This window comes from Leptonychotes weddellii, chromosome 9 (genome assembly GCF_054177405.1).
Source record: "Leptonychotes weddellii isolate Sample4059 chromosome 9, ASM5417740v2, whole genome shotgun sequence".
NCBI classification, from domain to species: Eukaryota; Metazoa; Chordata; class Mammalia; order Carnivora; family Phocidae; genus Leptonychotes; species Leptonychotes weddellii.
Window position 1 is genome coordinate 118,882,278 of NC_138377.1, and position 23,624 is coordinate 118,905,901.

The following is a 23,624-nucleotide window of genomic DNA, read 5'->3' on the forward strand; positions in this document are numbered from 1 at the left end:
CTCTCCAACATTTGTTGTTTCTTTCCCTGTCCATTTTTGCCATTCTAACTGGTGTAAGGTGGTATCTCAATGTGGTTTTGATTTGAATTTCCCTGATGCTAATGATGATGAACATTTTTTCATGTGTCTGTTAGCCTTTTGTATGAAAAGACACTTTTCTGAAACCTGAATTTGAAAAAATCTATCATCTGTATATTTATTTGCCTATCATCATCCATCCATCCATCGACCCATCCACCCACCTCATCTTTTCCTTCCCTCCCTTCTTTTTTTCTTCCCTTCCCTCCTACCTACCTACCCATCTAGAGAGTTCTCTGGAGTTCTGAGTTCTCTATCATAAGATGGTAGCCACAGACTCATAGAGGCTAAAGCTCAGCTTCTAGGTTAAGACTCTAGGTTAAGACTGCTCAGTCTCTAGGTTAAGACTGCTATCGACCCTCCAGTGTTCTCAGAGTTTTGTTGATAAATGGAATCATTTCTGAAGTCATCAGTAGTAAACTGGATCTTTGCCGTGGCTTAACAGCACAGGCGTATTGAGTACTCACTGCATTATCTGAATAATACTGTGCTGTGGCGATCGTTCATCAATGCCACTTTCCCTACCCTCTTCCTTGTTCTTTGGTAACTGGGTGTCTGATGCAGAGTGTCAGTCGCCTCTTGTATCTGATGTGCAGGGACAAGCTGCATGCCGGTGCCTGACTCATGCCGCACAGGATGGAGAGCGTTCAGACGTTCTCCTTTTCCCCCACCGCGCTGCAGATGTTGGTGGGTTGGGTTGGAGGGAAACCCAAACAAAGCAACAAATCCAGCTGGGAAAGAAGCACAGAACAAATTGGTGAGGGCTTGGAAGCTATTCATCAAAGCCTTCGAGCCAAAAGGAGAAGATGAGAAGTCAGTGTGTAAATGTGAATCAGAGAAACAGGGCACATCGGACTCAAGGCTTGATTCTGGGGTGTTGCAAAAGAGCAAGGGAACTGGCATTCCAGCAAACTGATTTTCCTTCGTGAACCCAGAAGCATTTGCTGCAAGAAATGTGGGCAAGAAGCCAGGAATATTTGTTTCTGGTCATAGATCCGACCCAGGCTGTTAACTGATGGCCTTTTCATTTGAAAAGTCTTAGTTAATAATTGGGCTCAACTGTTTAGAAAGAATGATTAAAAGGAACTTTTGTCTGTAAAGAGTCTTAAGAATGGAAACTTGGGTGACTTTCTTTGAAAACTCAGTGTCAACATAAGAAAAGAGAAACTTGTAAGAAGTATAGACCAGATGTTGGCTGTGTTTTTTTTTTTTTTTTTTTAAATATTTTTTTTATTCTTTGTGAACACAGCTGTTTGATTTGGACAAACTCTGAAGAGGAGGAGGATAATCAGAATGACTTCAAGCTCTCCTCTCCTTTGCTCCCTCTTTTCCTTCCTTTTCAGTTTTTTGTTTCTTGCAGGTACTTTCTTGGCTGTGATCCATGTGGGAGGCAGCAGGCTAATTTCCTGGGGATGGTAATATGATACAAAAGCAAACAAGGCATATATTTTTATCTTCAAAGAGTTCTAGTGAACTTGGAGGTTGTCCCTACCAGAGTTCAAATCATCATCTTCGAAAGGGTGGTGAGCTCAAGTGTAAGGCTGGGGAAAGTCAATAATATCTGAAAGGTCCAATATGAGGAAGAAGGGCCAGAAAGCATGATCTGGATTAGATGGGTCCCAGAATCCTAAATGATGAATCCTACCTGGGTTGCTGTGAGGACACAGACACAGGGCCATCCCTGAATAAGTATAAATGGTATTTATAAGAAACAGAGAAGGAGGGGAGAACCAACCTGAGTGCCTGGAGATTCAGAGACTGAGATAGAAAACTTTGGGTACCAGAGATGGTCTCTGTTACAACTACTTCACTTCACTGCTATACCGAGAAACTACCCACAGATAATGCATAAATAAATGGGTGTGCCTGTGTTCCAATAAAACATTTTTTACAAAAACTGACAGTAGGTTATAGTTAGCTAACCCCTGCCATAAAGCTCAGTAGGTCACCTAGCCACATTTAGAATGCATTCGGCTGCAGCTCATGGGCTGCATGACACTCTTCACTCCAGACACAACAGCCTTACTTGCTGGTCGGGAGACTCTTCCCAGTCACCTGCCAGATGGGTTTCCATTGGTAGCACTCTGGCGCATAGCTGAAGCTGCAGCAAGGAGGGTGGAGGCAAGTAGGAACTGATAGATAAACCTGGAAAGAACAAGAATGATGGGATCTCCAGAACCAGGCTAAGGAGTTTGGGCCTGGTGCGCACTGTATCAGAAAATACCATGAAATCAACCTCATGAGATCAATTTTTCTTTTAATTTAAAGTTTGGAGGAAAATTCCAGAAGAGGGATAGAATGTTGCATTTTCTTCCCTCCCCCTGCCCCAATCAGTCATATAAACATTTATTGTCCATATTCATTTGACTTAAAGAAGAACAGTCCAGGCCTTCAGGACTGCCAGGTTTTTCCTTAACTAATACACAGGGTAGGTTTTTCTCCCCTACTTCATTAGGGAAACTGGGCCCAGGAAAGACACGGAAAGATGAAAAGACTGAACTGCTTGATTCTTGGTGTCCTTTCTGTGTAAGACTTTATAACCTTTGGAAAATACAGAGGTGTTGGGAGGAAAGTCACCCACACCATTTAACTATTGTGAAATGATGATCTAGAAATAAATATTAAGGGTCTGGGATTATTCAGCCCAATGAAGAAAAGACTGGCAGTGACGGGGTAAACATAAATCTTTAATGGGGTAAAGTGCAACGGGAGGTGACAAACCCCTCCCCGGGTCTGGAAGGCCCCGCCTAGTGCCTCCTTCTCGAATGCTTACTCCTGCCATCTTCTTCCTGTTCTCTGTGCTGCAACCATCTTCTTTCTGGAAACCATCATCAGCTGTTCTGCTGGTGATTTCTTCCCCTCTGTTCTAGTTAAAATGTCACCTCCTCCACGAGGTCGTCTCAACTCACGCAATCTAAGGATTTTATTTGTGTGAGAGAGAGAGAGAGAGAGAGATCACAAGTCGGGGGGGAGGGGTAGAGGAAGAAGCAGACTCCCTGCTGAGCAGGGAGTCCAATGCGGGACTTGATCCCAGGGCCCTGGGATCATGACCTGAGCCAAAGGCAGATGCTTAACCAACTGGAGCTACCCAGGTGCCCATCAGCTCACACAATCTAAACAGCTTCCCACACCCCCCACCTCAGGGTCAATCCCACTGCCCCCTTCAATATATCCATGGCATTTATCACTGTTAGAAATGACCTTCTTCATTTGTTTGCTCTCTTCCTTCTCTCGATAGAAGGCGGATTCCATAGGGACATTGACCTTTGTCTGTTCCATTATCGCTAACTCAATGCCCAGAATGGTACCTGCTCATAGTAGATGCTCATTAAATGTTTTTCAGAAGCCTGAGGGACCTAAATGGGAAGGGGGATAGAAGAATAGGTGCAGTGATTACAATTCTGTTGATGATGGTGGTGGCAAGACACAGAATTCTTTCATATCGCACTTTACTAATTTTATATAAATTAGTTATTTACAGTGGGGGCTGATAAATCCTGAGATGGATGCTGAGAAAAGTTGTATACCTTCTTTCTTTTCATTAAAAAAATAAAACCCAGGGGTGCCTGGGTGGCTCAGTTGGTTAAGCATCTGCCTTCGGCTCAGGTCATGATCCCAGGGTCCTGGGATTGAGCCCCGCATTGGGCTCCCTGCTCAGTGGGGAGCCTGCTTCTCCCTCTTTCTCTGCCTGCTGCTCTGCCTACTTGTGCTCTCTCTCTGTCTCTCTGTCTCTGTCAAATAAATAAATAAAATCTTAAAAAAAAAAAATACAACCCGACATCTTAAATTCTCCTTTGCGTAGGTTAGCACTATAATTTGGAGGCAAGGAAACCATGTCCCAAGATTCTGAAAAATCACACGTGTAGTAGCTTGTCTCATTGCTTTTCAGGGTGACTGTCTTGACTGTGTATATATACACACACACACACACACATATATATATATATATATATATACATTTGGATATTCCATTGTAGGATGATGACTTGGAAACGGATGTGAACAAGCTAAGTTCCAAACCTGGTCTTGACCGACCCGAAGAGGAACTGATGCAGTATGAGGCGATGTGTCTTGAGCTCTCCTGCAGCTTTGAGGTAGGGCATATGCCCTGGTTCTGCTCCATGGTGATGCATGATAGGTTCTTTGCAGAGCCTGAGAGGCCAAGCAGGAGCTCTCCAGATGGAGAGCACTGCTCATCATTAGCAATCTGCTTCTGGGGTCTTTCTGAGAGAGAAGCAGAAGGCTAAGCAAAATGTGAAAAAGGTGGCTGGTCTGGATGTATGCAAGGCGCCTCCAGTAGGGACACCTGGCACGGAGATGGAAATAGGACTGTACACATTGCCGCCTATTGTCTGGGGGACAAAGTGACTTGTCCTCACGTCCTGAAAATGCACTGAAAATTCTTGATGATTTATTGAGTGGGCAAGTTGTACTAGATGGCTTTCTGAAGGTGGTCAGTCTGATTTCAGGGTTTTTTGTTAGTAGAAACAAATTGAGAACCTTGCACCTGGCGATGTAGTGGCTAGTTGCTGCTCCCATTACTATTGCTGTTGTCTTTTAGACCTGACTTTGGATCTCTATTATTTTCTTATGACTCTTAATATATCATGAATTTGCCCACCTCTAAAGGTACCAGCTAAATCCCATGGAGAAGGGAGGCAGTATATTCTATTTTACTCCAGAAGGCCAAAGGGGATCCATAGGTAAAAGTTTCAGGGAAGGAAATTTCAGTTCAGTGTAAGGAAGACTTTTTTTTTTTTTAAACGAACAGAATGATCCTCAAATGAAAGGCGCTGCCTTGGGGTGTAATGAAAACCCTGTAAATAAGTTTGTTCAACGAGGCTGTAACTTTTTGGGGTGTTCCAGAGGGCATTTGTGTGCTATATAGAATTGTACTAGACCCACCCAATGCCCCTTCCAAACATGAATTTCTATGATTCTACCATTCATTTGATTCTTGAAGCTTAGCCTTTTCTTGTCTGACCTTGGAAAAAGCTTCCTAATTCACAGAATTTATGCTTAACTCTGTGCCCAGAGAGTGAGGATAGGGGTCAAGTTGTATTTTCTACCAGGGAGGAAACACTGACATATTCTTTTCCATTTTAAACCTGAAGGAACTCGAGTCTAAACCTGCAGATGATTTGAACTTTGAAGAGACTCAGCATGCCAAGCACTACCACATTCCGACTGCAGCCTCCCCAAAGCAGCATTGTTTGACTGAGGACCAACGCTCCTGGGGGCAAGAAAGAGAAGACATGGTCCAGACTTCCCTCCTGAGTATGGTGAAGATGGGGAGGTCCGCCATGCATCCAGCCTCCAAAAAAGGCCCTGGGAACACTGCATACCAAAACATGCAATCAAATGGTCTTGGGATAAATTCTTCTGGAAAAGAAATCCCTGACATTCAAGCTTCCCTCAAACAGGATGCTTGGGATATAGACGTGATTTCCTGCCCAATGATGAGTGCCTCCTTCTCCAATTCCACTAGGCCTACAGAAACTGCTGAAGTAATAGATAAGCTTCTGCAGACACATCCCAAGCATATCCCCTTCCATGACCCCTCTCTTTATATGGCCAAAGCCAGAAGAACCAGATCTGTAGCTGACTTCAAGAGGATGGCATTTCCTGACCTCTGGGGTCACCGTCCACCTCCCTTTGCTCAGTCAATGCTGGAGCGCAAGTGTGGACTCCAAAGGTGATGGTGCTGCTGATTTGGAAGCTATATTTTTTGTCTTTAATATTTTAATAGGCAGAATGGTTTGTATAGAGAGTTCTGCCATCTTAGGAAAAGTGAGAATCAAGCAGTAGCATGTTCAGATCCTTTGGGAAGCTTTTGCCAAACACAGAAGCTTGCCTCCCTCCCTGGACATGTCAGAACCAAGTGTGGGATAGCGACAGGCATGTGTTGCTAGAAAAAGAATCCCTTCGATGGTTCTAATGCAACCCCGTATCCCAGAATGCATTGCAGATCATAACAGGGAAAGATAACCCAGTTTCTCCAAATAATTGGGATCATTCCTTAAAGGAAGTTTCTCAGAAAAAAAAAAAAAACCCACCAAAAAAACAGTGTGGATTATTTGGGATCTTTCTTTTTTAATTCACTGTAAATTGGCATCTGATCTCTTGTTGACGAAAGGAGGTGGTGTACCCCCATCTCACAGTCCCAACCTTATAAAACCTGGCTTGGCTGGGAGAATAGTTCTGCTCTATCACTGAAGATTGTAAGGAAAATATGCATTCTCTAGGATAGAAACTTTGGGTGGTGGGTTATTCCCAGAATGATGGAAAGGGAGCTTTGCCTTTGGATCAACATAGTGAGATTAAAATGTAAATGGCTAAAGCCAAGGAAAAATGATTTTCCTTGGAAAACAAACAAACATTGAGTATGCATATGCTAAGTCAATGGAGCAAAGTGTGCATACCAGAAAGTTTCATGAACTTATTTTCCATTTCATCAGCAAAGTAATGGTGGATCCCATGAGCTGCTCAGACTTGGGCTCCTGCTGACATCTCTGACCCTATCCTTTGCAGGTTATCTGCTATGCTCAAGTTCCTGAGAGACACAGCACAGGGGCTGGCCCAGCAACACCTCCCCCTTTGACAGAACATGCTCCCCTTGAGTCTAGGCCTCTTGTCTACCTCCCCTCTCTTTCTCCCACTCCACCAAAAAACATGGATCAGAAATTCAAGGAGGGAATCTGAAAGATCCGTTGGGCTTCCTTCTGTCCTCTTACTTAAACTTCCTGAATATGAGTGTTTCTCAGAAGATTGACCTTAGTTTTCTGGAGATGACAGAACCCAAGGAATAGAAATGACCCAAGAGTTCAGAGGCTTACTGAAGCCTTGAAGCCCTTGAGGATGCTAAGAGTCAACAATCCTAAAGTCTCCCTCAAATATTGTCTCTGTGCAAAGGACCCTCTTACTCTCACAACCAAAAACCTTTGGAGTCCATTAGTCTAAATGCTCTTGAAAAAAATTCCCCTTCAAGTCAAGAATCTTCCAACTAAAATCTGGCATCAGTGCATCCTACATTCCTATTGCTCAGTGTAGTTTCATTTTTTTTTTATTTTTTATTTATTTATTTGAGAGAGAGAATGAGAGAGAGAGCACATGAGAGGGGAGAGGGTCAGAGGGAGAAGCAGACTCCCTGCCGAGCAGGGAGCCCGATGCGGGACTCGATCCACGGACTCCGGGATCATGACCCGAGCCGAAGGCAGTCGCTTAACCAACTGAGCCACCCAGGCGCCCGTAGTTTCATTTTTTGATAAAGAACAAAAGGAAGGAGAGACAGCACTTTTTCCACTCTTGTAGCCCCAGGTTGGGGGGCATTATTAATTTTTTCTTTCATAATTCTCTGATGACTCTCAAGGCCCTTCCCAGATGACCATAGGATGGATGGGGTCAGGAGTGAGAGCCAACCCTTAAAATGTTTCCAATTTTCCTTTCTAGGATCAAGATATTTGAGGATGTCCGGAGGCTCATCCAGCCAAGTGATGTTATAAATAAAGTCGTCTTCAGTTTAGATGAGCCTTGGTAGGTGGTCTTGAGCATCAGTGGAACATGGAAGATGGGGGTGGAGTATGGAGTATCCTCTTAATGACATGAAAATAATCATGCTTTATGTTAGTAATCCACCCCTTCTCCCTGAAACACGATCAGAATTCATATTCAAGACTCTGTAAGAAAAAGCTTATCTCTAAGAAATGTCAGGCTATGCCCAAGAATAGCAGGAATGCATGTGTTCACATGTTTCCTATTTCATTACAGGCTGTTGCAAGACACCGCTTCTGACTGCTTGCGGTTCTCCTCCAAGTTTGAGTCAGGAAATCTTCGCAAAGCCATCCAAGTGCGTGAGTAAGTAAGGAAACCCACGAAGGTAGCAGGTTGTGCCTCTCTCCTCCCTATTCTCCGTACCGTGGTCTCACATCAGTCATTTGAAATCAGCCACGGCGGGAGAGTTTATACCCCGAGAACGGGCAAACAAGTCACATGAAGGTTTTCCTCTCAGTCCGTTGCTAAACATTTACGGGCACACCACTAGGGGGCTCATTAGCTGATGTCACAGCAAGGTGGCAAGTAGAGGTGAAAGTTATGAATACACTTGTATTCCAAATAATGGCTCCATCCTTGGATGCGGGAGTCCTTGGACTGGGATGTTTGTACTCCTGTTGATGCCAGGGCTGGTTCCGTTGACACAGCAGGGTACATGGGGTCCCCTGGTCCTGTACCTCTTCACGTCTGTTGCTCCCATCGCTGTGAATGTAGGTGGCAGGAACATTGGGCTCCCCGTGGAGAGGTGCGTTACTCTTGATTCAAGGGCATGCGTAGTGCCATGCCTCTCTGGCAGAATCTCTCAATGAGCTCTTATTACTAGACAAGTATTTCACAGGCAAGGAAAGTCTAGGTCTGTACAAACTAAAAAGGGGGAGAGGACACAAAACAAAAATTTTCGGCGCAGAAGAGACGGCTATGGTATCATTCTTCCCTCAGTACCAGTGTGGACTCTATTTGTCATATGCCAAAAATCAGGATTTGTCACCCATCTTCTATGGGTGAACTCCCGAAGACAGCAGTCCAGAACAGTTAATGGTGTGGGGGTCACAGACTCTGGAATCAGAATGCTGGAGCCACCTCACCTCTTCCCCACCAGGAGATTTCGAGCAATTACCTGACTCTACTCCATGCCTTTTTTTCCTCACCCAGAAAATGGGGACAGTGACGGCACCCACATCATAGGCATTTTTTTTAACGCGAGTTAGCTAAAAACACATCACGCTCTTAGAATAGTGCCCAGCGCACTCAGCATGAGCCTGTCTTCAGGGATGCATATTCACCCTTGCCAGGGCACAGAACTTCAGCTAGGTCAGCCTGTTTTGTATCTATCTGAGGAGTCATTTTTGAAATTTTTCTTTTTTGGGTGTGGGCAGGTGAGCAGTGATCCTTTTCCGTTTGTTTGTTTTGTACATGAACTATTTCAAGGAAGCCCGACATAAAAAACAAATCCAAGTTGAGCTACATGGGCTGAAGAAGAGAAAGGCAGTTCTGTTAACATTCTTTCTAGGCTTCTTCTCTTTCTGTTGCCAGCTCAGCTTCTACGTCTTGTGGTGGTGCCTGCTTTTATTACTCTGTTTATATATCATGTTTAAGGGATACAGGAGAGAAAACCTAAGCAGGAGTCTCCTGGGGGGGGACAGTGGTCAGTCCATGATGTGTCTGCCCTGCTGGCCTTGTTCTGGTCTCTCTCTCTCTCTTTCCAGATATCTGCCTTTGGCCAGTGTGTAGAATCCTAAACCAATTATGGTCAGGGTAATGGAGTCAGAGGACAGAAAGCAAACGTATATATAGGCAAGGAGTTTTGATGATCCATTTTTGGAGAGGATGGTGGGCGTAGGAGATCATTTGAGGGCTGTAGTCTTTCTGGATTTGTCCTTATGAGCGTCACTTGATGGACTATGCTTCATTCGCTGTATCTCAGCCTCAGTGGTTCAAGGGAGATGCTTAGAGTGACTGTGTGAGCAGTGGGTCTCCGTCAGGTAGCTCTACTCTGCTCTGATATGCCTTCTGCAAAGCCCCCCCTTCCAGAAATCTGACTGTACCACTTTGCAGGGGTCCAGAATGGCAGGGTGTGAACAGATCAGGGCAAATACATCACCCTTTCTAGAGGAGCAACTCAAAGAATATGCCGAGGGGATGGAGCAATCATATTTTTGAAAATATACCGATAATAATGTTGAAGTCAAAACTGCATTGTTAATTTTGTTGCTACAGCTCAAAAAATTGGTTAGCTTTGCAGATAGTAATAGAGAGGGGACACGCAAGAGTCTCCTGGGGCACTGGAAATGTCCTATCTGGGTAATTGCCGAACAGGAGTGTCCAGATGAATTTATTTAAATTCACTGAGTTGTACACTTAAAATTTGTACACTTTACTGCATGTAAGTTAGGGACAAAATGAACACACAACTCCTGCATTGCTAGCCTAATTCATGTTTGTTGCTTTGCTGGGGGCTTACCTGTATGATACCACTTAATCTTTACAGACAGCCCTGCAAATTTAGGCATTATTTCCATTTTCCATACAAGGAGACTGAGCCTCAAAAGTAATGTGCAGCATCAACCAGATGTGATTGAATTTTCTGTGGGATATAGCACACTTGTATTTTTCCTGCCAGAGGGTTTAATTATTAATTTATTAAATCACAGTTTAATAAAAAGATAGGCTGTGGTTGTATAATTGATTCTCCTAATACCAAGAACCTGCTCCCCTCTCCCCACATTTCTATGTCCTGTGTGTCCAATTTTGTGAGATGAGCACAGTCACTGTAACTTACCAGCCCACTGAGATCCCAGGTCTTAGATCAGTCCTCTGGAACCTGAGATGTGTAGCTTCTCAGTGTTGGACGTTCCCTTAGAGACTTGTAGCCCTCCAATCTTGCGTCTGACTTTGCAGGCGGGAATACGATTTGCTGGTCAACACTGACGTGAATAGCAGCCAGCACCAGCAGTGGTTCTACTTCCAGGTGAGCGGCATGAGAGCTGCCGTCCCTTACCGCTTCAACATCATCAACTGTGAGAAGCCCAACAGCCAGTTTAATTACGGTATGAGCTCTTGGGCCAACACCCAAGATCTTCTAGACCTTCTACAAGTTCTAGAAGCTAGATCTTCTGGCTAACACTAGGAATGGTGCCCCTCTGTGATTGATTGGCTTATTACTGTAAGCCCTGTTTGGGTTCCCAAAGGGTTTGAAGTTGGGCTGAATGTTTTGGTTGCCATGTGTGGCAAGATGGTGGTCAACCTGTGGCAGACTACCATCATGGAAGGCAAGCTGGAAGTCCTCACTCTGGTGGAATGTTAATACCATGCCTGCCATTCCATTACTTCCTGACTGCCTTGCCCCACCTTGAACTTTTGGAGGTCCATGAGAACCTCTCATTTATTCCTTCTCTTCATCTCCTAAATCCCACAGCAGCAAATATATTGACCTATTTGTCCCAGAAAGGAAAACAGCACAATCCAATTGGATGACATTGATTTGCACTCTCAGAAAATATGGGGAAAGTTCAAGTTCTCCTGAATACCTGCGGCCATTTTGGAGGAGAAATTCAAGGGACAAAGTGATTGGCAGCCCACATTGACTTTGAATGTTTCCAGAAATGGAAAATTCTGCATGCTATTGCTGGATCATATACTAATTCATTGAGTGACTTTGAGTGAGGAATAAATATTCCCATATCTCTAGGTCTAAGCACAGGGTACTGCCTCTATTTTGTACCGACTAAATAGATTCTTGCTGGTGTAGAAAGAGAAAATATGAACCCTGACTCTTGTATTTGCTCCATGTGTCTGCTGTAACAAATTGTCACAAACTCAGTGGCTTAAAACAAGACAGATTTACTCTTTTACAATTCTAGTGGCTACAAGTCCAAAATCAGTTTCACTGGGCTACAGTGAAGGTGCTAGAAGGGCCATGCCCACTGGAGCATCTAAGGGATTTTCTGTTTGTTTGGTATTTTTTTCCCGCTGTTTATAGAGTTGTGTTCCTTGCATCCCTTGGCTCATGGCCCCTTCCTCCCTCTTCAAAGCTGGCCGTGTAGCATCTCCCAGTCTCCCTCTGCTTCAGTCACATAGCTTCTCCTGTGCAGTCAAACCTCCTTCTGCCTCCCTCCTAAAAGGACATAAGTGATTGCATTTAGGGCCCACCAGGATAATCTCTCCATCTCAAAATCCTTAATTTAATTACATCTATGAAATCCCTTTTGCCATATAAGGCACCATTCACAGCTTCCAGGGGTTAGGACCTGGATTTCTCAGAGGGCCATGATTCAGCCCATCACAGCTCTCTTTCCCTTTTCTCTTTCCCCAGAGATTAATACTTTTTTTTTTTTTAAGATATGGGGTGTAGGGGCAGAGGGAGAGGGAAAGAGACAGTCTTAAGCAGGCTCAGTGCTGGCTCGGAGTCTGACGCACGATCTCACGGCCCTGAGATCATGACCTGAGCCACAATTAAGGGTCCCGTTGCCACACTGACGGAGCCACCCAGGGTGCCCCTCCCCAGTGATTAATCCTGCCTCTGTTCTGTGCAGGGATGCAGCCAACTGTGTATTCTGTGAAGGAGGCTCTTCTTGGCAGACCCACCTGGATACGGATGGGCTATGAAATCTGTTATTACAAGTAAGTTAGAGTGTTGCTAGCTTCCTTTTCTCTGCTCTTTCATTCTTTCTCAATTTCCTGCTCTTCTGTGTTGATCTGAGAAACCTCAGCCATCCGTCCGTGTCCCAGTGGCGAATGCCCTGCCCTTTAGAAGCACAAGCATGTTAAATGGCACCCACAGTAGAACCCAAGAAATCTTTTGATTTTCAGAGAAAATCAACACATTAAAACCCTTAGACCTTGTTGTTGGATGTTAGAACTTATACAGACGCAACAAGTGCTTAGTTCACAAGCCTCCGTTCTTTACCTCTTTCCGTGTATCCCAGTGAACAAAAAATCTGAGATTTTCTGGCCTATTCTTACTCATCCTGTGCTCCAGTTTTCAAAAGTAGATGGGAGTGGATAGGTGACAGGTCCACTTAAGTAACTATTCCTCCACAGCAAGATGATTTTTTGGAAAAAAATAAAAGAGGGAGCATTTCTAGAGTTCATCTTCAACCCTTGATTGGTAGCCAGTTTCATCAATTTATTCTGTAAAGTTGTAAATGAAATCTAAATTATCCATATCTTTTGATAAAAGAAATGGATTCCCAACCCATGAATTGCTCATTTGTGCATTTTCTTTTGATGGAAAATAAAAAATATACATTCATAAGAAAGAAAAAGGACAGGAACTGTTAGGACACAGGACACAGGACATATGTAATTAATTATTAGCTCATTGCTAATTTCTTATAAAAACTGACAGGCTAGCACTTGTTTTATTGGATAAAGCAAGGTGTATCTCTCTCTGATATTACAAGAGGACCCTAAGAAAAATATTATCAGACATTCTAGAGTTTAGGATTGTTATTAATACCAAAAAGAAAGAGCATATATACTCTCTTGCCTTTTGGCTTTTGAGACAGGACAGGAACACTGATAGAGCAACCCAATTCCTGACCTTTCCTATCTATCAGACACAAAGGCAAAAATCACCATAGAGATAAGTACTGTCTACAAAACACGGAACTGGGCTGACTTACAGTTTGTAATAAAAGAGTTGGCAATCTTCAGTCCTTGATGTATTAGGATATGGATCTGGGCGGTATTTTCATCATATTCTTTAGAACAATAGCAAAATATTATGATTTTGTTGGTTTTCCATTCACCTATATGGCAATTTCTCTCTGGCCTCCATATCTAGAAACTCCCAGGATCTTTTCACATTCCAAAGAGATTTAGACTAAAAACCATCTCAAAGTGGAGGAAGCCAAGAACTACAAGGAAAAACAGCAAAAGCCTAAATTTTGAACCTTGGTGTGTCCTGTGAAAATAGTAACCCTAAATAAATATGAAAGGCCCAGCTTGCTGCCTGCTTGGATCTGGAGCTTAGTAAGAGATTGGACAAACACAACATTCAGTATTCTCTCCCAGGGGAGTAGAACTCTCCCTGGAGGCTGTTCCTCTGGGAGGGGGGTAGTAAGAAGCAGGCTTGTGGGGACTAAGCATCTGCCAAATAGAGAAGGAAGAAAGAAGCCCCACATCCAAAAACACAGCCTCGGCCTCAGGAAAGCCAAAGTTAATGTTAGTAGCTGTTAGATTCATTAACAAGACAATTGTTATGTGATTAAAGAGCAACAGAGGGGTAACATGAAAACCATGAATGTGTAATGTAATTCATTTTTCATATTGCAGTCATGAATACAACAGAGATGAATGGATAAGATTGCTACATTGTAATGTAGTTTGTTTTACAATTATTCACCACATTATGATAACATATTTCTAATAATGTGATTTAACAACAGGATACATGTGTGTATCTCTATTCAACCACAGCTCAGGACACCTCTCCCTACTATAGAATACCTTAGATTGTCAAACCTATTTCTCCCTTTATACCCATCACAGTCTTTGAGTTGATTTGCTCTAGAAGATGTGTTTGCTTCACCCCTGCCTTTATTCTCTCCAGTGTATTAATTTGAGAGAACTTTACCTCCTTATTTCTCTGTCTCCAGCACATCATCAGGAACTCAGAAGTTGTATTTCTATTGTGCTGTTAAGTTCCCAGATTCTAGACAACAACAACTAACAGTCTATATTGTGAGGTTTAGCTTAATTTAGGAAATATAGTCCTGAAGTAGGCTTCTGCAAACTTAACTACCTTGCCAGAAGTTAAAAGCAAAAGAATGAGGGAGGTGTGGAGCTCTTCCCATTCGGCAATCGATACTCAGCTTCCTGATACATGAAAGCCAGAGACGTATAATGCAATGCGTTGTTCATATTCCAGCTCTGGAAACCCAGCAGAGAAGAATGGATAAGATTGCTCTACTGTAGTTTGCTTTATAATTAGGTTATAATTTATAATCAGGTTGACTTGGACCGCAGAAGGACAGTGGTGTCAATCCCCATATTAAACCTTAAGACAACTGAATTTCTTCCTTAGTACCTAGATCATACCCATTTGAGGAAAAATCTGATATTTTATCCTGTGCGCCGTTGACCATCTTGCCCCTCTCCCGGAACCCCTTCTCCTCCTCCAGCCCATCCCCCTCTCCAACCCACTTTGCAGACCAGTAGTCCAGAAAGTAAAAGGGATCCTGGGGAGGGAAGGACATAAATGAGCAGGCTCCTTTTTCCATGCCTCTCATAAAAGTAAGCAAGGACACTTGCACTTCCTGCTTTATCGACTTCCCCGCTTTCTGCTTCTTCCTGCAATGTACACAGCCTCGCACCTTTCCGAATCCTTTCCTGGCTCTGGTCTAAAGTAATTTTGCTGCTGACGGGCAGAGGGAGGGAAGCCGCACGCTCAGAGTGGCCATGTAATACACAACGGCTGATCTCTTCTGACATTTATCTCGGCTCGTGAGAGGAGATGGAACAGCTCACTCATGAAGATGAATGTCATACACGAGCTCTGCCATCATGCATCCCTCTGAGGGATCTCAGGAGGGAGATTTGGCGTTGTATGGAATATTAGTAATGCTGCAGACCCGGGGAAGCCCAGTGGCTTGGCTGCTCTGCCTTATTAGACCCACATGAAATGATGCACCCTTGTTAAACAGAGCCGGGTCATTATAAGATTATCTACTTCACTCTCTAGCTTGGCATTTGCTTATTTCATACACGCACAGGGGAAAAGAAAATGACTTCCCAGCGTATTTTTTTTCTTTTTTCTTTTTTTTTTAAAGATTTTATTTTTATTTATTTGAGAGAGAGAGAATGAGAGACAGAGAGCACGAGAGGGAAGAGGGAGAAGCAGACCCCCTGCTGAGCAGGGAGCCCAATGTGGGACTCGATCCCAGGACTCCAGGATCATGACCTGAGCCGAAGGCAGTCGCTTAACCAACTGAGCCACCCAGGCGCCCTTCCCAGCGTATTTTTAAGTGCAAATGGAAATAGATTGAGTTCATAACTATGCATTTGTGTACTTTGCTCCTTGCTTCATTGAAGGCTTTATGATTATAAAAGTGTAGATTGGTCCTAAGACAAATGGTTCAGGGAATGGAAAAGTGAAGGGGGGAGCCTTTTAACTGGATAAGCTGGCTCTACCCGACCTTGGGTCATCTTTGACCCAACATCACCTATTTAGGATCCAGCAAATTGGAGAATGCCCTTGATTTTCACCCAGGCTTCTTCTCCATCTCCAAGAGCAGATCAAGGAGAGAAAGTTCTTCGAATCAGACTTCCAGCACTCGTCATCAGTGGTGTGACTTTGGGCAGATTATTCCAGCCTCAACTTCTGATCCCTCATCTGTAAAATGGAGCCAATAATGGAATAATGAAATGAGGACAAGCAGGTAGAAAGTTGAGCGCTGTGTCTGGTGCATAGTAGATGTTCAGTGAATGTCAGCAATCATCCATAACTAGTAGAAACTTCTTTGTGGCACCAATGACATAAAGAATCAGTGAAATGTTTCATTTTTAGGAGCTCTCATCTGTTTTATGTTAGATTCCTTCTGTTACTTTAGACTTTAGGTTTGTAAGCAGCCCTGATTTATGAAGACCAAAACTTCACATTGTTACTGGCTAAATTGGGCCAAAACACTTCTTGTCATCTTATCCATTTCCAAGACAAAGGTGATATAATAAAAGAGATCTTGGTTTTGGAGTCAGCACACTCGTGGGGTTGATCCTACTTGCTGTGCTTTCTGTTGCATCATATCCGTGATCCTCGATTTCCCCATCTGTAGAGTGTGTACAGTAACACTTAACCTTAAAAATATACCAGTAGGATTAGAGGTGGAATATTTTAGGTGTTCTAATTACTACTCCTGGAGTCCATTTATCCTACAGACTTTAACCGAACAGCTGCTAAGTCCAACTTCTGTGCCAGATACACAAACCAATAAGCATAATCCCTGTCATAAAGGGTTAGCAATGAGGGAGAGACAGGGTGTGGTAAGAACTATGTAAAAGAGCAGGTATCAGAGAAGGCTTGCTGGAAGAGGAAACCCTTGGGTTGAGGCTTGAAGGCAGAAGGAGTTGTCTGAGTGAGGTAGAAGGAAAGGGTTTTCGGTACAAAGGAAGAACATGGGAGTCACTTAAAATATAAAGGATGAATGTTACTGCCTTGCAAACATCCCTCAGCATGTTCACATCATAATTGGTGAAATAAAAATAACTTGTTGTTAGAATATAACTAAGTCAATCAGAGAAAGAAATGTATCATATGCTCTCACTGATATGAGGAATTTTTAATCTCAGGAAACAAACTGAGGGTTGCTGGAGTGGTGGGGGGTGGGAGGGATGGGGTGGCTGAGTGATAGACATTGGGGAGGGTATGTGCTATGGTGAGTGCTGTGAATTGTGTAAGACTGTTGAATCACAGACCTGTACCTCTGAAACAAATAATACATTATATGTTAAAAAAAAAAGATGGCAGGAAGGGAAAAATGAAGGGGGGGAAATCGGAGGGGGAGACGAACCATGAGAGACTATGGACTCTGAGAAACAAACTGAGAGTTCTAGAGGGGAGGGGGTGGGGCGATGGGTTAGCCTGGTGATGGGTATTAAGGAGGGCACGTATTGAATGGAGCACTGGGTGTTATACGCAAACAATGAATCATGGAACACTATATCAAAAACTAATGATGTCATGTATGGTGATTAACATAACATAATAAAAAAATTAAAAAAAAGAATATAACTTTACCGTGGACAAATCAAATTGTTGCAAGCAAAGGGTTTACTTTAGAGATTTATCGAACATTTCACTTTGAAGAAGGTGATCTTGGGAAAGCGTGGAGGTCCCTGAAGAGGAGCATTTTTTGCTATTGGTAGGGTCATCTGGATTTTCCTGCTCCCCATGCACGGCCCCCAGGAGACTCCAGTGGGGAAGCCTGACATTTGCTTTAGGCTCAGCTAGAGTTTCGACCCCAGACTAGGGTTGTCATGGAATCTCCTTTAGCAGAACCTCATCATCAATGAGTTGTTACCCATTTTTAAATCCCAGCAGTCCACAACCATCCTGGGGAGGGCTGGCTTACCAGCGAGGAGTATGTATGTATGTATGTATTTATTTAAAAGATTTTATTTATTTTTGTGACAGAGAAAGAGACAGAAAGAGTGAGCATGAGCAGGGGAGAGGGAGAAGCAGACTCCCCACTGAGTAGGGAGCCCGATACAGGACTCAATCCCAGGACCTTGGGATCATGACCTGAGCCGAAGGCAGATGCTTAAGCGACTCAGCCACCCAGGTGCCCCAGTGAGGAGCTTTTAGTCTTGCCCACAAGATTCTTGCCCACCAAGCTATAGTGTGTGTGTGTGTGTGTGTGTGTGTTGGGGCTACGAGAAGGTGGATTTCATACAACTGAAACAGCTGTTCAAATTCCTTACACTTCCCTTAAATCACTAGAACGTAGGTCCACAGAAGTTCCAAAACTAAGAATCCTTTTATTTTATTTCTCTTCCCATTTCACTGAAGCTGTTCCCTCCCTGGAGTCCAGGTTTGATATGAATGGTGGAAAGAGCCTAGGGATGGGGATTTCACATTCTTGGTTTCTCTTCCTTTCTTGCTCACTCTGATGGCTGGTGGGGTAAGGCTGAATGTGCTTACGGTCAATGTCCCTGTTATGTGATTTCAGTGTACTTAATGGTACAGCGGGAAGTGGACCAGGAAGCACGGCTCATGTCAAAGGAGACCACCCCCCTGGCTCTCAGGGAAATCTTTTATACCCGAGGAAGGATGCAGGCTCTGTGTCCCCTCCTTGTGGGTGAGGAGCTTGGGGATGGAGAGGCCCTAGGTGTTATGTTTCCATCTGCCTTTACCTTCATGAATATGAATCTATGGGGCGTGTGCCCAGGTGTGTGCCCATGTGTGTGCTTACAGGTGAAGTGCTCTTCCACATTTTGGTTGGCGGTCAACACCTTGACCATTTTGACTGTCTCATTTTGTGTTACATGGGTCATCAGTGTAGAGGGGTGTAATTGACCAGTTCCTGTTGTTCAGGGAGGTCTCAACTGGATGAGCATTTGCAGGGGAGCCTTTTGAGTGAAATTGGAAAGAAAATAAAAGGTAGAGCCTATGTGGCTTGCATGCTTTCTGAGCTACCAAATGCTTCTCGATACTTTCTAATAACCAGAGCCTTAGCTCTTAAAGAAGTACAGAACTTTGGGGGAAATATGGAGAAAGGAGATCCAATTAGGTATCAAGATCCAGATGGCACCCTGGGTGAAGATGCCTTTTTGAAGTTGCTAGTGCTGGAGTCACAGAGGAAATTGGGTCCTATTCATGTGATCTAAAAAGTGACAGGGAGAATCACTTGGGGCTGACAGTGTTAGGGGTATCCTTCTCTCCCTACGATGACCAGGGCCCTAGGGTGCTGTGTTGGCAGAAGCTGAGGCAAGAGAAATGTGTCAGGCCATAGTTTGTGGGTCTGCCATTCCTAGTTTTATTTATTTATTTATTTATTTATTTATTTATTTTAAAGATTTATTTATTTATTTGAGAGAGCGAGAATGAGAGAGAGTACATGAGAGGGGGGAGGGTCAGAGGGAGAAGCAGGCTCCTCGCTGAGCAGGGAGCCCGATGCGGGACTCGATCCCGGGACTCCAGGATCATGACCTGAGCCGAAGGCAGTTGCTTAACCAACTGAGCCACCCAGGCGCCCCATTCCTAGTTTTATTAATATTGAAAACCCACAAAACCACAAGAAACAAGACAGTCTGCTTTCTGTTTCTTCCTTTATTGCTTGCCTGATTTTTTGTTTGTTTGTTTGTTTGGTTTGCTTTGGTTGGGGGCGGTGGCACATAGGTAGCAAAAAGGCAGAAAAGAATAATCTGTATTTTTTTTTTTTTTTTTACATTTTGCAAGAACAGACATTCATTACCTGCTATTTCTTCCCTCTCCCCACCCTTTCCCCCAATAAAAGCCCAAAGCACCACAGACAAGTAAGCCAACATTGTAAATGTTCAAAGGTGGAATTACATCTTTCAGTGTCCGGGGCGTGTTTTGCATCATAATGCAGTCTTGATGATAACATTTCTCAGGAAAGCCTGCACAGCTGCCTCTGCATCAACAGCCAAGGCGCGGGCATAACTGGCAGTGTATGGGGAAAATATTGCTCGGAATGTACTTCTGGGTGCAATTTACTTTGATACTGTTCTCTGAAGTATCAAAATTGGTTCTTCATCTTTGACAAAGGAAAATGTGCACTCTGAAGCTATAAGAAGCTTCACATGGGGTGACAAATGTATTCCTTTGGGAAGCAAGTATTGTACAGTGGAATGAACAAAGTCTTCGCAGACAGGCAGATCTGGGTTCGAGTCCCATCATGACCACGTTCTAGCCTTGCCACCTTTGACAAATGAATTTTCCTAAGCTATTGTTTCTTTATGCACACGATGGGCTGTTGCAATGATAACATAAGGTGACACGTGTTAAGTGTCGAGTTGGAACTCAGTATGTAGTAGTAATGATTGTTAACGAAACCACTTGGCAGGCAGAAGGGAAAGGAAGAGCTAAACTCTGTGGGGTCTGGGGAAAGGCAGGGACTGGGGAAACCCACATTTGGGTAATAAAGGATATGCCTGCAATTGCATCTTGGGGTGCACAGAATTATTCACATATCTGTCTGTTTTATAGCTCAGTGACTCTGTAGGCTTCATTTTCAGACACAGCAAGGAAAGGCTTATGGCATATATGCCACAATTAGGAGACAGATGGACTTGGGGCATCTGAGTGACTCCGTTGGTTAAGCGTCTGACTCTTGATTTTGGTCCAGGTCTTGATCTCAGGGTCGTGGGATCGAGCCCTGTGTCGGGCTCCGCGCTGAGCATGGAGCTTGCTTGAGATTCTCTCTCTCCCCCTCTCCTTCTGCCCCTCCACCCCAGCTTGTGTGTGCTCTCCGTCTCCCTCCAAAAAAAAAAAAAAAAAAAAAAAGAGATAGACCTGCCTAGATGTTGCTGGTTTGGCTCATGACCTGGCAGTTTCCCTGTTTTCTAAGTTTCACCCACATAGAGTTTCAAGTGAAGAACATGTTGCCAGTGTATAACATGGCAGGTTTATAGCATCTGGGACCTCTCCCTCATTCTCCCTTCTCCTTTCTCTTTTAGAAATCATTATCGCCAGAGTGCAGCCGTCATGGGGGGAGCGTCTAAGAAGTGTTTTTATACCCTCACCTTTGTGGTCACTTTCCCGCACAATGAGGATGCCTGCTACCTGGCCTACCACTATCCCTACACCTACACAGCCCTCCTGGTAACGTCCTCTTGACAGCATCACCCTGGCCGGGCTGAAGGGGCTCTTCAGGGTTTCCCTGGAAACATTCAGGAGACCCTGGCTTCCTGGTGGGGAGCTATTATTGCCTTCCTAAGGGAGCCAGGCCTTGCTGTCACCAATTTGGTGGCTTCCTGTGGGTTCCAGCTTCTTCTGCGGGCCAAGCAGAACCCTGGGGTCATGACCAGGGATGTTCTGAAGACCCAAGTGGCAGGCAAGGCTCTGCATCGGCAGGTCGAGTGTAGGAGGAGGTGGGGCCGTGTCGTAGGGGCTCTCTGTGTTTAAGAAGCCCTCAAGTTTAAACATGAAGTCGTGAGATTGGAATGAGATGATCTAGATGAAATGGGGGGGAAAAAAAAGAAAAAAAGATGGTTTCTAAAATAAATAAATAAATAAATAAATGAGGGTAAAAATCATAAGGTCAGCCGAGAGGCAGATTTGAAGCCCATGGCCCCACTGAGAGGAGTGAAGCAGAAGGTAAAGGAGTGGAGAAGCTGGAGAAAACCACCTGAGCCCATGAGCAAGCAGCCACTTCAGCTTTTCTCTGCAGTGGTTCCCATGGCCTTGAGCAGAGGTGCTAGAAGGATCCAGGGTGCATGAGAGGTGTGGAAGAAGTCAACACCGAGTCACTGCAAACGAGGGCCTCAGTCTGGCTATGAGAGGGGTGTGGAGTCAGTCAGTCCAAACCTGAAGTTAGCATTCCTGTGTTCGGTCAGGCCCTGCAAAAGCCTCACTGGACGGATCTGAGCAAACTGCTGAAACCGTGCAGTTTCCTGTCATTTGGAAAAGTTGGCAAACTGTCCCTTTCCCCCCAGCTATTTCATGGCTCTCCCGAGGATTAATGAGCTAGAAGTATCTTCTGTAAAGTACTCTCATCCTCTGTGTTAATGCAAAATATTATTAGCATATTTATAATAATACGTGCTGTATGTGTGAGTGTATCTCTCACTTGGCCTGAAGGATGAGCATTTTCATTGTAAGTCTGTGATAAGGAGTGGGAAAAGATGATAACCAAGAACATCCCTTGCCTTCAAAAGGAATGTCCAGGTATAAATGGAAGTGTTTCTCCATCGAGAAGGCATATCTGAAACCGCTTGGCTGACTGCTTCAGGAAGGTGCATCTGCCCTGCTCCCCATATGTTGTCTTGCCTAAAGAGAGATTTTTTTACTGTTTTCCAGATTGCAAAAGATACACAACTAGTATTATTTGTGTTTCACACTTAGGGATCTCAAGAAGTTAATCCAACAAATATCCGTCACGAGCTACGCTGTAACAAGCTATGTTTATTATAAAACATGCTTTTCGCCTCTAGGGATGTAGAGCAGGGAAGATTCATGATCCCCTTCAACAGCTGCTTTTATTGTCTTGCCTGAGAAGCACCGTGTGTACAGAGTTGACTGGGGAAGGGGACTCCTCTTTGCGTGTGTGTTTTGCCTTTTCTGTTGGGGGAAGCATCCAGGGGTCCAGGACCCTGTTCTTTTCCCTTGTTGTAATATCTTAGACACTGACGTGATTCTCAGTGGCAGTTTATATAAAACTTCAGAGCTTGAAGGGGTTTGGGAAATTGTTTGATGCACCCTTGTCATTTACAGATGCAAACATTGAGGCCTAGACACCTCGCATCTAGCTAGTGGCCAAGCAGGGAGGAGCACCAGCCTGGGATCGATCGATATTCCTGTTCCCTTTCTGCTTTTCTGTAGAAAAAGTGTAGAAGAAATTCAGAAGAAGTTCTGCTCTGGGATCAGATTGGTATCCTTGCCTGCTCTGATGGACAGTAGCTACTATAACGGTAGTCTACTTTTGTAGGTACATGTAGTATCAAGTTATGTGATTGTATAATGTCAGATGGTTGGGTTCAAGTCATCAACCCATGGTTTTTATCTGTAACACTGAGTGCCATGGATGTGGTTCAGCAGGATCATGTTGTTCCTCAAACACAGTCCCATTCGTACCCCAGGATGCTCTGATGGGTTCTTGTGAGGTGCCTGCAAGCTGTTTCAAAGTCTAGAACTTACAGTAAGAAGCCAGATGCGGTTAAGCTCTGGCTGAAAAAGTTTCAGACTTTGAATCAACTTGCAGGCACCTTGCAAAAACCCATCAGTGTTTGGCTCCCTCTCTGTTTTTATCTTATTTTCTTTTTCCTTTCCTTCCCCTATGCTCATCTTTTTTTTTTCTTAAATTCTACATGTGAGTGAAATCATATGGTATTTGTCTTTCTCTGACTGACTTATTTCGCTTAGCATAATGCCCACCAGCTCCATCCACATCATTGCAAATGGCAGGATTTCATTCTTTTTTTTTTTTTTAATGTTTTATTTATTTATTCATGAGAGTCAGAGAGAGAGAGAGAGAGAGGCAGAGGCAGAGGGAGAAGCAGGCTCCCCGCCCAGCAGGGAGCCCGATGCGGGACTCGATCCCAGGACCCCGGGATTATGACCTGAGCCGAAGGCAGACGCTTAACCATCTGAGCCACCCAGGCGCCCAGGATTTCATTCTTTTTGATGGCTGAGCAATATTCCATTGCATCGACTTAACTCTAGGAAACACACTGAGGGTTGCTGGAGGGGGTGGTGGGTGGGAGGATGGGGTAAACTGGGTGTTGGGCATTAAGGAGGGCCCTTGATGAAATGAGCACTGGGTGTTACATGCAACTGATGAATCACTAAACTCTACCCCTGAAACTAATAATATGCT

The 23,624-nt window shown here is 44.1% G+C and overlaps 1 protein-coding gene across 1 annotated transcript in view; it reads left to right on the forward strand.

The window, feature by feature from the left end:
* The window catches only part of AGBL1 (AGBL carboxypeptidase 1), a 637,151-nt gene that overhangs the window by 108,068 nt on the left and 505,459 nt on the right, over positions 1-23,624 (forward strand). Inside the window, exons 7-14 of the mRNA XM_081831887.1 lie at positions 864-905; positions 4,056-4,172; positions 5,193-5,773; positions 7,528-7,611; positions 7,846-7,932; positions 10,528-10,676; positions 12,162-12,249; positions 20,767-20,911. Of these exons, the coding sequence (XP_081688013.1) occupies positions 864-905; positions 4,056-4,172; positions 5,193-5,773; positions 7,528-7,611; positions 7,846-7,932; positions 10,528-10,676; positions 12,162-12,249; positions 20,767-20,911 (1,293 nt within the window). The remainder of the gene's footprint in view (positions 1-863; positions 906-4,055; positions 4,173-5,192; positions 5,774-7,527; positions 7,612-7,845; positions 7,933-10,527; positions 10,677-12,161; positions 12,250-20,766; positions 20,912-23,624) is intronic.